At 43.1% G+C, this 18,701-nt stretch overlaps 1 protein-coding gene across 1 annotated transcript in view; it reads left to right on the top strand.

Moving 5' to 3' along the window:
• Positions 1-18,701, top strand: part of LOC137902119 (ERC protein 2-like) — a 96,810-nt gene that overhangs the window by 3,873 nt on the left and 74,236 nt on the right. Inside the window, 5 exon segments of the mRNA XM_068746181.1 lie at positions 24-737; positions 6,253-6,297; positions 7,937-8,092; positions 9,306-9,395; positions 10,232-10,399. Of these exon segments, the coding sequence (XP_068602282.1) occupies positions 24-737; positions 6,253-6,297; positions 7,937-8,092; positions 9,306-9,395; positions 10,232-10,399 (1,173 nt within the window).

The raw sequence follows: 18,701 nt of genomic DNA, 5'->3' as shown, positions 1-18,701 counted from the left end.
CGAGTGTGTTAATGTCTTCGTAGCAGCTTCCATTGACAGTCCAGGAGCTTCAGGAGGAGCTGAGGGCTCACAGGGAGATGAACAGCCGCTTGCAGCAACAGCGGCAGCATGGGAACTCTGGGTCCTATCGAGAGCTCCGTGTAGACCAGGACCGCAGAGGGGAGCCCAGCCCTGGACACAGCCCCAAACAAAGTCCCAGAAATCTGCACAGCTCTGGACTGAAGAGAGCCAGCCCTTCCAATACCTACAATTCAAAGCAGCAGGAAGCTGATGTGATCATTCACAGCCCTGGTGGCCAGAGAATCAGTCCAGCCAACACCCTTCAGCCTGGGCCAAAGATCAGTCCAAATCAGCCCCTCTACAGTTCCAGTCAAGGTCAAATGATAGCCCCAAATTCCTGTTCACTCCGGCCCCGCAGCCCCTGCCAGGTACCTGGGTGTGACGGATTCTCTTCACCCCCACCGCTGGATCAATCGGAAGATCATTTCTTTCAGTTGCAATCGGAGCATGAGCGGCAGTCAAAGGAGCTGTTCCTACTGAGGAAGACCATGGAAGAAATGGAAATGAGAGTTGACTCACAGAAGCAGATGCTCGGCACCCGAGATGAGAGCATTCAGAAGCTGCTGGAGATGCTTCAAGGCCAAAGTCAAGGTCAAAGTCGCGGACAGCGGACAGGCATCGTAACCATGGCGGCGCAGGAGGCTGATGCGCACCTGGAGAACATACATGCTAGAGAGGTGTGTTTTTATTCTCAAGTTTTGAATGTTTGTATCTCTGACACCACAGAGACCGATATGTTACACTGTCAAACATTATGATAAATAGACAGTAGCATTGTTGACTTTCGAATCGAATCCAGTATGACGTATGAAAAATACAAGCGGTTTTATTTTAAACACACAAAATAAACAGCTCGTAAAACGACAACAGAAAAACACACCAAACTGCTCAGGCACAGGGCGAAGGATGACTGGAGAGTGCAGTTCTTATGCTGGCTGGACCAATCAGCTGATCCAACACAGACCAGCTGACTGTCACCTCACAGCCACTCCACACAGCACATCAGGAAAAAGCACAACATAACAACACTGTGGTCTGAAATCAACTTAATATTTGACAGGTATGACTATGGTAGTGCAAACAACGTGGCGTGTTGGTAGCATTATTACCTTTTAGTTGGAGGCACTGGGTTCAAATCCTGCAACAACAACTGCAACTGTAGTAATAACAAAAAAGTCTGATCCTCAAGCTTCCAGGGAGCATGTGTTGGACTAGGTTCTTCGGTCGCTCCAATCTATTACTTTTGTTTGCATCAAAAGAATACAAATTCCAAAACCCCCCTTTCTCCTTCTCACACAGCTTCTGCTTCTGTGCACGGCACCTTCTCAGCAATAGGGGTGCAGATATTGGGGCACCAATTCCCCACACAGTGATATGATAGGCATGATCGGACCAAAATACACGATTGCAATTTTTTTCAAGCGCTCGCTCGTGCCACCCCGGGCCACTGCCTGCTTCGCCCGTGGCCAAAACCGCTACTGATCTAAGTGATCATAACATCTAATAAACATATCCACCATCAAGAGATGGTTTTTTTCATATGATTGTGCAGAAAACGTCTTTCTTATTAATAAGCCTGCGCTCAGGCACGCAGTTTCACCATCTGATTCAGTTGTGTGTGTGTGTGTGTGTTCCTAAGTATGCACGTTCTCATATACCATTTGTCTTTGCATCATGCGTATCATGTGGCATTGATTATACGACATATGTGAGGCAGAGAGCTGCTTGTGGATTAGAATTAAAAAGAAGCACTGGTGTCTCCATGGAGGCCAGGAGGATGAAGAGTAGCCTGTTCTATGCTCTTCAGCAAGGTGTTGAGGATGACTGATGGTGTGTTGCATTTAATTTCTCTGCGACTCTGTCAGTGTTTTTTGGGGGGCGGCACACGTCTCTGTAGCCTCTGCACTTGTCATGATGTTCCTGTTTTTCTGTCTGTATGATTTTCTCTATGCTTTCTTCTTAGGGTTCTACGTGGGTCTTTGTTTGTGTGTGCGTGCGTGTGTGTGTGTGTGTGTGTGGGGGGGGGGGGGGTCACATCTGGGACCTGTCGGCGTAGCATTACTGGACACTCTCCTTGAGCTGCTGGTGGCTGATGGGAAATCAATCGGGCCGGTCGCCCAAGACTTTGATGATTTCGTCGTGATTGAGAGTGTGTATATCAGCCCACACTTAAGCAATGTCTGTTGAGCATGTGTGTGTGTAATGTGTGGGACCCAAACATGCTATGTATGTATTGGTGAGTAGCTATGCACACACACACACTCTGTGCTCTGTGCTATACTTAAGTGCTTGGCAGTTTAACACATACTGCGGGTGTAAGGGAGGAGGAGGAGAAGGGGTGAATGGGTCTGAAAGGTGAGAGCGAGTTAAAGACGAGAGAAAGGAGTGTTTTTCTAAGGTGTAAAAACAGGCTGTGTTTGTCTGAATATTAATGCGTGATTAATGAGGGAAAACACGCCAACCGCCCTGATTGAAAAGAGACGAGACTGTTGTTCTTTCATTCTTTCCCCTTCGTCTACTTGCGGCCTTCTTGTCTCAGAGATTGAGATGGGATGATGGAGTGTGTTTGTGTCTGTGTATTTATATACTGTGTTTGTATATATGGTGTGTGTGCGTGCGTAGTATAGAGAGGCAGACAGACAGAGAGACACTGTATTTGTGTGTGTTTGGGTTTACACTGAAGTGTGTTCCTGTTGCATCTCTGTCTGGCTGTCTTAAACTGTACAAACCCCCAAAAATAAGAAGAAGACTTGAAATCGTATGATCAAAAGTGACTGACTGAGAACAGCATAAGTTGATACGATGATGTGATACAGTGGCCATAGTTTAGTCTGTTTGAGTTCTCTTTCGATATTGTACATATTTCCAATACTAGTGGTGTCCACAAGGGGGTGGTGCTCCATCACAATTTAAATTCTGTGGCAGACAGTGAGACAGACAGGCACGCACACACACACTGAGAGGCATAAATCTGGGTCTAATCGGCTCTCCCCAGCCGCCAGGTCCCTGTAGACTCAATAATAACAGCTGCACCACTGGTCTGTTCCTGCCTAACCCTGACCTGTTGCCAAGGGCGTGCACACACATGCACACTCTAGTGTGTGCAACATTTTTTTTACATTTGGAATTGCCATATCTACTTTCATATACATCATACTGCAGATTTCACTCTGTACATGAAGACATCTCACATAGTAGCATTGGTCTGGTGTTGAGAACGTAATGGCAAAGCACTTAGAGCCCTCGTGTTTTTCTATAGTATGACTGGCTTGAAAAGTCTCTGCTGTTTTTGGCAGGGCCTCTCTGTCTTTACCTGTGCCCTTGCTCAAACTTTGCTGAAACTTCAGAGATGTGACTTTTTAGAACTTTCAAGTGGGAGCATGTTGAGAAATGGAGGCTGATGTCAGCAAGTTTGTCTTTTTAGGAATTTCTTCTCTGATCTTTTTCTCGTGGTACCAGCTGCTATATATCGTGACTTCCATTCATCTTTCCTTTCTCCTCTGCCTTTCTGTGTCTGTATGTTTGCCTAACAATTAACATTTCCCACACTCTCTGTCTTCCTCCTCGGGCCAGAGTGCTATCTTTTGCAATTAGGCTAATTGGTAAAAAGCCTGTCCTGGATGGGAATATTTTTCCACTCTGCGTTTGCTTGGCTCCTTTTGCCTAATGAAGTCCCTTAGCAAGCCCCTTTATAAAGGCACAGACACACATGCCACAGTCACACACACGCCGATGTTCCCTTTTTGCTGCCACACCCCGGGCACCACACACTCGCTATGCTCTGTTGATCTCCCAGAATGTTTGAGTGGAAAGGTTTATCGGGACAAAATTAGACCACTCCAAACTTGTCCCCACCCCCCCCTCACTATTTCTCGGCCTTTGATTTTCCTTTTGTCTTTTCAAACTCCTCTCTGTCTTTGAACTTAAGAGCAGATGTGTTTTCACATTTGTGACAAGAAATGTGTTTCCTCTTTCTATCGGCGAGAAGACAGAAACATGATTGACACGCCTATGTGTCAGTGTGTGTTGTGTCTATGAAGGATTTGTACATGTTCTAGAATCTAGACTGTGCATGCATGGCATATATGACACCATTGCCTTCAGGCTAGAACAGAACCTTTTGACCACATCTTTCTGTCAGGATGCCGGCACTTATAGCTCTTGTCTTACGTTTCATCCTATTCATTCCATGTGCTTGGTCCTCAAACACATGTGGAATAGAAGAGACTTTAATGACATGTTTTGCAATACTTGAATTTATCCCTTTTTCTCTACCTGTAATCTAATCCTTTGTTGATAGGGAGTAAATACACACGTTATCTTCCTTATCTCCTGTTGTTTTAACTTGCTTGGAAAACTGGGAAGAATTGGAGCAATGGGGAAATCATGGCAACCTGTTGCGTCTTACTCTGTGTCTCTCCATACCTTTGTATCAGTGGCTGGTGAGCTGTCATAATTTGAATGTCCTTTTACTTCCTTCCATAATCCAGTGGGAGCATTCCCTCTCTGCTTCCCATTGGATATAGGAATTTATTCTGATCATACTTCCTGTCTATCCAGCAACCATCTGTCAACCATTTTTTTATTTGCCGACACTGTTTGAAAGAGGTGTTGATTCAGTTGTGTTCTCACCTCTGGGGCTTTTGTAATTATTGGGTTTGTATTTGATGTTATTATTATATCAAAGGCCCATTGTTTTTTGTGTGCGTAGGGCTGTTGGCTCTGAAGTGTCAGTACTTGTTGTGTGGGCATCTCCGTCGGTCAGATCTACTATTAATTATTTATAGAGAGGTGTAGCGCATGTGCTGGCAGAGAGTATTGCCAAGTAAAGAGCGGTAGCCTGCCAGAGACATCTGCAGCAGAGATCGAGATAACAAGTGAGAAATAGAGCGACAAACGCTGGAAAAAATGAGTCATTTTACAGATTAATGAGGGTGTCTCCTGTCTGCTTGTAAATAGAGACAGAAATAAATATATGTAGCGAGCAGAGACAATAGACACCAGCACCATCAGCAAATGATGAAAAGAAGTCTTTGGGAGAGCATCAGACAGGGATAGAAAAGTTCTTTATTTTTTAAAGCAGTACTTTTTGAGGATGTATAAAATAGCTCAAATTAACTGCTGCATTTTGACGAGGGACTGATTGGGATCTCTGCGTGTTAGAAAGTTCTAAAGATGATGAGCCGCCAGGCTTATTTTTACCGGGTCCCTCCCCAAGAGCTCCATCGCCGGAACCAGTTACAGGCAGATCCAGTCAAGACCAAGGCTCTGCAGACTGTCATTGATATGAAGGTAGGCATCAAGAAGGAATGAGTGAAGGCAAAGGTTTTTTTATTATTCTTTTGTTAATAATTTGTGACTTGAAGATTGTGTTGATGCAATAAATCGGCAGCTTCTTAAATATTCCTGTTGCTGTGTAGTGTATTCATGTTGCGATCCGGTTCTGCAGTGTTGCAGCACGTAGTCTGTCTTTGACTGATACCAGCCACACACTAACTAGCATTAGTTATTAATGAGCCCTGCTGTAATGTGAGCAGATCTGTCCCTGGCTCACCTGTGAATGGAGTCACGACGGATACACCTATATATATATTTTTTTTTTATCTCAATTATTGTCTCGTACAGCGGCCTTGCCCAAGTAAAGGCCATCACCAGTGGAGTGGAATACATGTTCGATTTGTTTCAAATGTCACATATGGAAGCTTTCACTCTCATCTTGGCCCTTTGAAGTCTTTAGACTTGTGAAAAATGCAGTTGACTCCACATGGGTCTTGCGCGCACATCCACCCAACTACTCGCATGCATTTAGTTTTCATTCAGCAAATGCTTCCTTTATAGAAAAGCCACAGTTATTTTTCACACGTCCTTTATTATTTGTCTACCCATTAACAAACTGCACATGTGCTATCCCGACATTCCCACACTGTTGCAAATGCACGCGAGAGCCCCAATTAAATCTGACAGCCTTAATTAGAAAAGGCCAAACAGAGCAACAAGACATTTGGAGGAGAACATTCATACTTTGGGAATGTTGGTGTTGAGAAGATTCCTGCATTGTGGCTTCTAAAACTCTCTTGTGTTGATAGTAAGTGTTTGGGTGTGTATTGTCTATCACTGTGTGTACCAGCGTGTTTGTCTTCTGTGCTGCTGCCGATCTTTTAAGTGGTGTATGTTTCCATTTTGTGATTACAGAACACCAACCCCCCTTTCTATTTTGATCCTGATGTTATCTGGCAGGTATGGTAATGAGGGCTCACCTCTTCATCCTCATGTCAACTCAACACAGCCTGCAAATGCAATTTCTGTGCTATCATCCCTTTTAAAACACTTCCTAGGTCGGACTACAGTAGAATCACAGACATGTAGTTTAGAGGCCCAGCTTTGACTGGCCTGAACCTTGGTTTTGATATTAGCTTGTGTGTTCTCTTAGGACTTCCCCTGTTCTTCTTCCTCTGGGTGAGGTTTTTTGTAGCTCAGTAACAGAACACTTATGTTACAGAAATCAACTTCAAACATTTGAAATTATTTAATAGCATAGACTACATGGACATTTTCATATTACATACCTGCATGTGTGTGTGTGTGTGTGTGTGTGTGCGTGTGTGTGTTATTTGAGTAAGGTGGAAGGACTTTTTCTGGGTTTGCAATGGAAATCTTTGCCCATGCATGCATGCACTCTTTACGTATGTGTGTGTGTCCTTCTCTTTGCACTGTGTATTTGTGCTTGAGTATTTAGGGTGGTATACACAGCACTGTGTGCTGGCAAGACTGATGTCAGAGGATGTAATAAAGGTCAGATGCTTACATGTTCCTTGTGGTTTGTGCTGATGGCATCATGCAATCTGCTTCCATTTATTCAATTACCTTTCTCTTCTCTTCCAAGGTTTAGCATTTAACGTATGTCTGAACTCATGCAGCTAAACAACCTCAGGACCTGCCCATGACAAACCCTTTCAGTCCCTCACAGACTTTGAGGAAATCTGATGCTCACACATGCCTGACTAGATATTCGCCCCATTTCTCCAGTCAGAGAAAAGGGGCACATATCGATCTGGATACAGGATACAGGATACTATGAGGTCTTCAGCAAATATGTGAAGTCGTTCCTAGTGCTGGATTAGCCAAATACCTTTCAAAGCAAATAATGCATAGCTACCAGTGTGTGGCATTTCAACCATTCTTTGGAAGGTGGATTACATTTGGAAAAGTCCTCGCCTCGCAACTTTTGAATGTCAAACTTTTGTTGGATGTGGGCTACAATTTCTGCAACCAAAATCCAAAACATGAGACTCACCCACCACCCACCTTGATTGATAAGCTATGGCAGATTCTGGGTTTGCACCATGGACATGGGTTCTGCGTCCGAAGAGGGAATGCAATGGTTGCATATGGGCAATGCTACAAAAAAATGACTACAAAAAAATCTGTATGATGATGATGATCCAAATCATCATGTGGATGGTGTGAATTCAATTAGGAGGGAATTGAGCGGCGGAGGTTCGCGCTTTGAGTGCTTTTCTGGTCGTTATTTTTTTCATAACCCGTGCTCTCCGTGTATTTTGCAAAATTTTGATTGTAGTAAAACAAAGGTAATTTATCACATATTTTCCGATTTTCATTCAGCCTCCATATTCAGAAAACAAACAAATACAAACCATGTTTATCTCTTGTTTTCAATTGTAACATTTGAGATGTAATGATTCTTCTAAGTTCTTTTGGACAAACCAGAGGAATGTATCATTTCAGAATGATTAATAATTAATAGCTGACTAATAGATATGTGTTAAAATGAGTGTGACAAGTCTTTTTTTTAGAACTTATTCAAAATCAGGTATCTGCTGACTCTTTGCCTTTGACTCTACTGTCGCTGGTGTAGGACACCAAGATCTCTTCCCTGGAGAGGAACATCAGAGACTTAGAGGATGAGGTCCAGATGCTAAAGACCAATGGTTTGCTCCACCCTGGCGACAGGCAGGAGGAGCTCAAGCAGGTGGAGGTGTACAAAAACCATTCTAAATTCATGAAGACTAAGGTAGAATATCTTTGCATTTAACCTGAGAAGACTTGCATGACCTGAGTGATGCATCTTTGCCTTAAAACATCAATTGCAACTGTGTGAGAACCTGTCCTTTTATGATGCATGTTGCAAGCATTATTTTGGACTTTATTGGAAAGTGGAAGCTTTATTTTGCTAAAGTGCATGAAAGACTATGATGAGTTTGGAGTACTCTATCGTATCGCCGAGGCTTCAGTGTGAACCAGGAACTTTCACCCACAGAGATGTTTTTATATTAACCCCACTCTGAACTCCACACAGAAAAGTCCCGGAACCCTGGACCCAGGACTTTATTGCTTTGGGGCCACACTGTCACAGTGTTCCAATGCTACATGCGCACTCGTCGTTCCTCTGGGATTTATTGCCTTGAGAACTATGTAGAGCAGTAGGAGCTTTCTGCATGAACTTGTCTCTGCTCGTTTTATTTATGTATGTATGCGTGTCTTCCGTGTCTAGTAATGTCAATGCAGGAAATATATAAGCAGCAAAACAACAAGCAGCAGCTATATAGCATTGAAAGTTCACAGGAAACTCCCCAGATAATTACAGTTTCAGCTCCTGTAGTAATTGTTTAAGAGCTGAGGATCCATCAGTGTTACTTTACTATAATTTCACTGTTTGAACTTAAAAATGCTGGCTGGCACAGCTTCTTGGAGTTTCTAGTTGAGTGTCCATGATGGATTAGTCTTATGCATAAAACACCATGTAAAATAGTTGTCTCCTCCCTGATGGTTTTATGAATGAAGCCCTGATGGGTAAATGTGAACTCACAGTGAGAGAGGAGAGAGCTCTGCCCTCGTCATACTGATCTGTAATGCTGTCATGTTGAAAACCCTGACCCCCCCCTCATCTGTCACAAAGAAAGACCCCACACACCGATATGCACACAAGATCATGTCATTAGTCTCGGGGTCCTAGCCTTTTAGTAGTGATGGTGACTGGTGTTGAAAAGAGAAACCAGTAACCCGGTTGCTCTTTGGACTTTAAGTTACTCAAAACACGATAACTATGTTCTTACGGTATCAGAAGGTGAATTTATTCACCTGGAGAATCATTTCCAGCAGAGCTGCTCCATGTATAACAAAGCCCCGTGTGTTGCTGAGGAGTGCAGACACTTCACAGCGTTTCCCGGCTGCTTCTGAGCTGTAGTTTAGTGCTTGCTGTCTTTCTTGTCTTTGTGTCTCTGTAGGAGCAGGCCTTACCCCCATGTGTGTCCTCCATCAGAACAGCTCCCACCTTCCTCCCTACAAAACAGCCCTGGATCACCCAACTAGCAGAAGTGCCCCTCTCATTTGTCACTGCTCCTAATGTAATCTATAATGCTTGATTATGTTCTAATATCATTTTCCATACACATTGTCTGACTTCTCCTTCTCACCTCTTTGATTCTGTCTCTTGCAGCCTCTTGTTGACTCTGCTTTCTTTTGTCTTCCTGTCTCTTCATTCAGTCCCCATTCTCCCCAGTCTCTTTTTCTCTGAGTGAGGCTTGATTGGCTAAGGATTGGCCCAGTCAGAATCCTCTTGCTATGAGGCAAAGCCTGCTTGCAAAATTACAGAAATCTCTCTTTCAAATCTGCTTTGTGCATTTTTGGCACCGGCAGGCAGATGCCAATCTTCTCCACATAGTTAGCCTCTGCACAGAGACCTCTCTTTGTTAGTGCATTTGATTTCCTTTGTGGCCTTCTGACCTGCTCTGTATGGACTTCTTTAAAATAATCTGTAATCTGTCAACTATGGGAGTGTAATATTGCTACCCATAACTCTATATGCCTGCGTGCATTTGTCACCTCTTGACTATTTGGCTTGTTAGTCCACAGAGCCTGAGATTCGCTGAGTGAAGACCAATAATAGGGCTGTGTGATAATTTGATATTGCGGTGTATTATTTCTCCAAATAGGTGGATGATGACACAACTGACATGACATTTTTTTTAAGACTATAATATTACATACAATATAGTATACTACAAGTACAAGTTCATGTGAAAGGACTGAGGAAAAGTTAAAGGTTTTTGCAAAATCTGTCAAGATGTATTTGTGAAACACTGCTAGTGTTTGTTTTCATCTGCAGGTGTATCAATTCACACATTTCTTCTTGTCTTTCCCTCATTGTCAGGTAGAGCAGCTGAAACAGGAGCTGAACAGGAAGGAGTCAGAGATGCAGGCCCTGCAGACCAAACTGGAAACGCTGATGAATCAGAACTCGGACTCCCAACAACACATTGACGTGCTCAAGGAATCGCTCAGTGCCAAGGAGCAACGCTCAAACACACTGCAGACAGAGGTCAACACACACGCACACACACGCACACACATACACACTGACTGAGGATTGAGATGTCTAGAAATCACTACAGCAACTACAGTAGAGAGGGATTAGGACTGTTTTTAGATTTCTTTGGTATTACAGCCATCTTTACCACTGTCAAGGAGGGTTCTGGTTTGTTAGTTTGTTTGGCTGTTTGTTAGCAGGGTTATGGAGAGATTCCGCAATTTTTATCCGGGTGAATGGAAGGAGGGCAGCATTATCAAGGAAAGACCCCATGCAAATCTGAATTATGGGGTGGATACACATTATTTGACACTTTTTGTAGAACAAGCAGGACTCAGTTGAGGGTTGGGCCCCATGAATGGAGGGAGCAGCATTAGTGACGGTTAATCAGAATAGGGCTCGGGCTGTAACAATAACCACATTACAACACCACTGTGGTTGGGTGACTCATGCTGTGGGTTGAGCTTATTACCATCATCAGTGCAATGTTTCTGTATTTTTCTTTTATACTGGTGAAAACTACTGAAGTAGATATAATGCATTCAATTCAATATAAACTCAGTCATTGAGCAGCTGGTTATTGTTGACTGTTCACCCTAAGTTTAAGGGTTTCTGGAGAAAAAAGGCATCTATAATTTTTCTTTGGAGCGCAACATGACAATAATAAAGAATGGACGTGGCACTCACAATGGTCCAACCTAACCTAATGTTTCTCACATACATGCTTTTTTAAACATTTGTTTTGCAGAAGAGGAAATGATTGACTTGACCAGTAAGTTATCTGCACGAAGAAGCCCCTGATTCACTCTCTGATGCATTTATATGATAGATGATCAAGCTAGATTTCCCTGTCTGTCAAATGTTGCCATAAAGCATCTGAGGAATACCACCCGTGCACTCACTTTAGCGGTTAACCTCCATCACCCACTGACATATTGCTTTTTCACTGTGGTAAACGAACGATCCGTTCCACCACAGCCTTAGATCAGTGTTACAGTTTTCTGCTGTAACACTGGAAAGTGCAAATGCTAAACATGCTCATATCTCTGCACATCCCTTCAGAAACGTCCTCCAACATCAGATTTTGTGCAAATTATATGAAGCTCATGTCAAATAGACTTCCAACACTCATAAATCCATGAAAGAGACAAAGCAGATAGACGGAGGGAGTGCTTTAAGCAGCTTGCTACACTTCCAGTCCAACCTTACTCCTGCAGCTTTATTGGCCAAGTGCTAAAAATCCATTAATGGGTCATGAGTGATTATTGAGAGGTGATGTTGAGGCCTCAGCAATGCAAAGCCATATCTGGACACTACGGCTTAGAGACAGTGGCTCTGAGGAAAAGACAGGAGGTGGAGCTAGAAGTGGAGGAGATGAAGATGCTGAGGTTCTCCTTGGGAGTGACCAGGTTGGATAGGATTAGAAATGAGGCAATAAGAGGGACAGTGAAAGTTAAACGTTTTGGAGATAAGGACAGAGACCAGACTTCGATGGTTTGAACATGTCCAGAGGAGAGACTGGGACTATATCGGTAGAAGGATGCTGAGGATGGAACTGCCAGGGAACAGGGCTAGAGGACTACCCAGGAGAAGATGCATGGACGTAGTGAGGGAGGACATGAGATGTAAAGGACAAGGTGAAGTGGAAAGCATTGATTTGCTGTGGTGACCCCTCACTGGACAAACCGAAAGTCTAGTAGTTGTCTCCTGTTAATCCTGTGTTAGAGTCCAGACTTGTGTCTTTTGCTGCCTGAGAATCTTGCTCCTTTTATGTCTCATGGAAATTGATGTGGGCGGAAAAAAGCATCTCCGTGTGAAGCTCCTCCAGCCCACCAGTGGACTTGTTCGTGTGGGCAGGTCACACAGTCGCAATGCTGCAGCATTTTCTTCTTCGTTATCTTTGACGTTTCTGAAGTCTGTGGTTCTAATGATTTTATCACTGCTCATAGTGATGGAGGGGTTTGTATATCAAAAGCTGGAGATGTACACGTTTGTGTGGGGTGAGCGGTGGGGGCAAAGAATTGTTTTTATCCATCACTCTATAGACCTGGAACTTATACTTTAGATCTCTTTGTGCCTGCTAAGTATGTCCATTCATCATTACAGGAAGCAATTTGGACCAAAATTAGACCTAATTGTCCATACATGTGCAAGGAATTTTGGCCCTTGCTGTTTGCAGAATACATCATACCAAAAGGAATTGGTTTTCAGTGGGTGGTTTGTGCCTGTGTATGTATGTGTGTGTGTGTCTTTTTGTTTGTGAGTAATTGCAAAGTTGCATCCAATGAAATGTGTGTGTGCATTTTAAGATTATCATACAGCCAGTACCAGTTTTAAAACTAACTATTTAAACGCTGGACAAATATTTGTGCGTTATTTGGAAGTAATCTGTTGAGTCTGATGCAAATCAGGTTCAATAAAAGGTTATTAACCTTAACCTTTCTGGATAAGTCAACACGTCTGACAGGGTGACTACTGTTAAAAAACTTCAAAGTACTCCCCCCCCCCCCCCCTAATCTTAAGGATATGTGACTTACACAAAATGTATTCACATTCACATGTTCTATTCCAGTGCTCGGCTCAAGAAGCAGTCTCACAGCATTGTATGCAATATTGTACTACTTTGTACATGTTCCTGGACACTGCTGCAAACTGTAGCCTCACTCATTCTAAATGCCACATAGACTGCTGCAGCATTCTGGATCCAACATTCCCCATCACCAAATGCACACACATACAAACATGCGCTGTCACTGCTGATTGTTGGACTCCCATCTCCGGTCTCCAGCGCAACCCCCCCCCCCGCCCCATTCATTGAAGTGCCATTTCCCCCGGCATTAAAAAGGCTCGGGTTTCCTGGACTAAGTGGGCAAACCAGAGGATGAGTTCAGATCCTGGATGGGCTCCCTGCTTATGTTAGCTCTCCGTCAATCATTTGAGGAGAAAGTACAGCTATTCTTACAGGATCTTCTTTCTCACCTCATTTCTTCATTCCACTCTAATCACTAAATATCCTTTCAGCAGCAGCAACAAGAAAAAAAAAACAAAATTAAGATTTTCCAGCAATTCCCCTCAGCCCAGGAACAGAGCAGACGCTATTAGTGAATGCAATGAGACAAATGTCAGCCAAAGTTAAGGACAGCTTTTGTCTCAGACTAATAGGAAAATATTGAGTGTACTCTCGTGTGTGAGGATCGTGAAACTGCTGCCCACATTCATTAATACAGTATATCTATGTTTCATCCCTGCTCTGATCACGACAATGTAGCGCTGTAACTGAACTCCAACAGATCAGGTAACCCATCAGAGGTCTTCCTGTATATTTAATCAGGCAGTGGCAGGAGGACAGGCCACAACCCCAAAGTGAGCAATGTTTGGCAATGGTTAGTTTTCTATGGGAATTGAATTTTGAATATTACCATTGTATTTGTCCTATTTACATTATTTAGACATCATATTTGGTCTCCATGTGATGCACATTCATTTCGATAAGTTTACCATGGATCTGCAAAGGAGATTTTTTGTTTGTTTGTTTTCCCATCTGGACAAAATTACGATCCTTCACATTCACATTCTTTCAGAATGATTTCACTCCAGTCCTTTGACATCTATCGTTCAAATAGCTTATTGGAGCATAGATAAATGAGGTAAATATTAGTACGGCCGCTATTCTTACATACTTACATTTTTACACACTGTGTTCATTGCAAAGATTTTACACCCATAAGTTGTAATTGATCTCTCTGTGTTTTTGGCTTTCACACAATAGATAATTTTCCTAGAGCCAAGGGTAGGAAAACACACAGCTTGTATCCTGTCCTAGAGACAAACTGCTGAAGTAGTCCTACGTTACACGATTGAGTTTATTGTCCTTTCTTTACAACAGCCTCCCACAAACGGCAAGGGGTATCTACCCATACTCTAATTCGTTATGACGGGACTTTAGATTTGTATCAATGATTTGACCTTTTCTGCAACTATATTTCAAAAGGGACCTCGGTATTGTGGCTTACTGCTTCGAAAACTGTTACAGAGATTTATGTTTCTTTGCACAAATAATTTCTTGCCCATTCTCTGCATGGCCTCTTATTAATGTCTGCTGTCTCATTTAGTGGTAACGGAATCCCTGAGAGTCACATAATCTGAATTATTACCTTATTTTTGTGATGCAACAAATCGTTTTGTATTTAATGTGTTCTGCAGGCATCAGCTAAGCTTTTCATTCTGTGAAGTCTGATACGCTTTGATTTAAATACTCATCGCTTGAGGTGAGCATTTTGCAGGTGGCCACTTAACGGCGCAGGGGGAGAACCCAGATCTGAAATATGTTCCATGAGCTTAGAAGTCAGGCGCATAAATAATGCAGCAATACAACAAGTTGTATTTCACCCAGCAGCAGTGCTCGGAGCTGCATCACTGTGAATTATGCCATAGTGGCATCATGTCTGTGTTTATGCAGGGCGTTTTCTGGGATTTCATTCGGACCTTCTCACCTGTGACCTCAAACAATGCATCTTGTGCTGCCTTTCATCACTAGCATTTGCCGTGTGTCTGCCAGAAGACATTCACTGACTTTTGATCTCTTGAGACCAACGTTTAATGACTCGAAGACGATATACAGTATATGACTCAAAAAAGACTTGCTAATGTCAGCCACGGTGTCAGTCATGAACTGAATGAAAGCGAGGGGAGAAGGAAAAGAATCTGGAGTGGTAGAGGGAAAGAATCAATGATAGATGGAGTAACAGGAGGATGTGAGGAGTGAGCGAATAGAGTCCATTGATGGATGGCGAAGGCTGTGGGCTTTTGTCAGTGATTGATGTGATGGCACCGTGTGCTGCGGTCCCTGCTGGACTGTTTTTGTTGATCTTTCCTTGTTCTCTTTGCTGATTGATGGTTTATATAGGTAGTGAGGCAGAGAAAAGATGTGGTCTCAACCTGGTTACACTCCACCCAGTAATCCCCCCCCCCCACTGCTGTATTCTCACTCTTTGGCTTTCTTTCTGCCTCATTCCCTTTTGCTCCTTACAGCCATATTTTATCTTCCCTTATACAATCTGTCTCCCCCATTTTTATTCTGTGTCCATTCTGAGCCCATCTGTTGAGACCCTCGTAGAGCCGAGTGTGTGACAAACTGGACGAGGAGGAGGAGGTCTGAAGACAACAGGGAGGTGATTGAGCTAGTGGAAAACAGTTCCTGTTGTGGGCTAACCACTAATGATCAAATTCACGTTCAAATCCAGGCCACATTGTGATGAGTTTCAACATTGCAGACCAGTTATTATATGACCTCATCTGAACTTGAATGACCACGGTCATCACTTTGTCCCAAAAGCATGCTTCTGGGTTCCTAGGATGGATGCGGCTTGGCATGCAGTATTAGTTCAGGCCCCCCAGAACAAACATTTCACTGTCCAAAATAAAGTCCCCGCGAGTTATTCAGAGGCGTGTGGAAAAGCCATAAAGTGGAGTCATAAGGGTCACAATAGAGATGAGATATTTCATGGTTTACACAGAGAACAACGTAAATATGTGCACAATGGAAAGAGCCAGCTGTGCAATAGGCTACTTGTGCTTTTGCAAATGGAAACATCCACATTGATGTTGTCAAAAACATGCAGCACATACACACAGAGGGCGATGAGGCCTTTGCTTAGTCTTCTGTCCCTCAGCAGCAGGCTAACCTGCAGTGAGATGCTGATGGAGCTCACCGGAGACAGTACCCTCCTTTCTTTTAATTCTGACCTCCTCTCTTCACAGGGTCATCCGATTTTGCACAAACCACTTAACTTCTAATTTCTCTCTCTCTCTCACTTACACACACACACACACACACATTCCTCTCCACCTGAACTGGCCACAGCAGACATGACGACACCGGGACTTATCGGCATATGAGGATGTTCTCTGTTGTGGCTGTTAGACTTGGTGTCATTTAATGGTGCGTCATCAGAAATAGGGATACGTCACAATCAGAGCACTGATCAGGAATTGCGTAACAGGTGGTCCACCTTGGGGCCAGATCATCATAATAAGTAGTATTAAACTGCCTCACAGCGTGGGCTACAAGGTGGAGCGTTGGGCACCGTCTCGTTGTTCAGTCCGACATCTGTGAGTCAAACCGTGGCAACACAGCTGTCTGCCTGCAGGCTATGGGAGAACATGGGAAAGACGAGGACCATACACACACACACACACACAGAACTCCCCCTAACAAAAGGATCCTTGTCAACTGAATGAATGGATGTTTTCTGCCAAAGCATAAAATTCAATCATGCCATACTTTTTTTTTTACTGTACCAGAAGATGGATATAAGACAAAAAAATAATAAAACTAAGGGACTCACATCATTGCAGCAACCCTCACTGCACACAGCTGCATCAATCCCTCCTTTGCCCTCCATCCATCATTATTACTTCCCTCAACAGAGATTGGCACTCACGCACATACACCCCACATACAGTTTAGGGAAGAGCACTGCAGGCGTTCCACCTCATTAACACGAGCTCCTTCTTTGATTATTTTTCATGATCATTTCCGGAACCACATGGCAGTTACTACAATTTATTTCCAGGGAATCTATACCCTGTTAAACTACACGAAACAGTCAACCTGGTAAACATGTGCAGAAGAATCATAGATCTGCAGTGCAGTTGCAATGCAATGTGCTCCACTGTGCCCAAAGTGTCTATACTTTGGGCACAGTGCAATCAGGGTGGCTTAAGGTAAGATATAAATCAAATTTCAGCCAGCCTAACCTGCTAGATCAAGTCACATGGATGCAAGTAGGAAACAGAAAGATAAAGTGAATTTAGAAATGATGTTTATAACCATAACAAATAAATGTTCTGGGTTGAAGCCAAGAAAAGAAAACTAAAGTGTTCCCATAATGTAGTCCATACTACTGCATATCTATCTGTCTGTCTGTCTGCATTTAATCGGTATAAGAGGTGGCCACAGTCATCCGTGTGAGGCAGTACAGTACAATGTAAACACACAGTATAACATGAATTACTCAGCTATCATTTCAATGATTCATTTCACAGCACAGGCCTGTAAGTAAGTTAAATCTCCCGGCTCTCCTCGGATGTATTTATACAAGCTGTCTGGGCGTCATAACGCCAGAGAAGTGAATGGCTCACCCAGCTGTGTGTTGTGCAGGATCAGACATTACATACACTCCAACTAAACCGGCTCGTGGGATTGAACAACTTTTACAGTAACGTTGTCAGCTTTCGCGACTTTCAAACATATTATTTGAGCAGACACAAAGACGGTTGTGTGCAAGTATTCAAGTATTGGTGTGTTCTCATGCGTTTGCTGTGGTCTCCCCATCGTCTCTAGTTCTGCCATTTTAACTGTGGTCATCTCATACAGCCCCTGTGTTCTTTATTGCAGCCCAGAGCCAGCGCTGCGCCTGATACCTTTGCAGATTTGCCTGCCAGAAAAACTTTTATGATGAAATGTGAGGCAGGAAAAAGGGAGGTGAGGACAAACAGAGAAGCTGTTTCTTTAAGCCTCTGTTTTACTTTGCTAACCAGTGTCCAGAATTCACATTTGCCTGTCATTGCAAGCATGAGAGAGGAAGTCAAAGATAATGAATGTATGTTCATGGTGCATGTTAAATTTGAGGTAGCATTTACCAGTTCTAGAAAACTGGTAGATGCATGAATGTGTATAAAACAATAGTATGGAATGAAGGCAATTGTGAAACGGCACGTAGGTCTGGATAACTTCCAATACAGTAGATGTGTTTTAATTTATTTGTACTCTGAGGAATGCTTCAGTGCGAGTCCAGTGTCTGCTTCGGATTCAGTTTAGTCTGGACTGCATTGGTTCCCTCTACATCTTTCTGTCACCTCCCACTTTTCTTATACTTTAAATATAATAAATCAAACAGTTTAAAGAAATAGTGCAAACACCTTAACTAATGTGAAGCTTGAAACTTTTGTTGTAGGGCGTCTTTGTTGATGCATGGAAACTCATTCAGCTCTGGTTCAGAATGTGTCAAGCACTGTTACACATGCACTGCCTTACATTTATAATAAATTGATAAAAGAAAAACCTCCAAACATCAAGTTAATTCCTCATTCCCAGCTGTTGTGCCACCGTAAATCACAGCAGGGGAAACCACAAGCTTACATATTGAAACAAATCCACATCGAAATGCACAAACCTACCAAATCAAAGCTGGGAAATGTAAACCTTTCCCAAAGACAACCTGACTTGTGGAGTTGAGGGATTTCTCACACCCACACGTCACTTTCTTAAACGGTAATAGGAAAACTCCTGGAGAGTTTGGAACTTGGCTGG

Source organism: Brachionichthys hirsutus, chromosome 2, assembly GCF_040956055.1.
Source record: "Brachionichthys hirsutus isolate HB-005 chromosome 2, CSIRO-AGI_Bhir_v1, whole genome shotgun sequence".
NCBI classification, from domain to species: Eukaryota; Metazoa; Chordata; class Actinopteri; order Lophiiformes; family Brachionichthyidae; genus Brachionichthys; species Brachionichthys hirsutus.
This window is presented reverse-complemented; position numbering and strand designations above follow the sequence as displayed.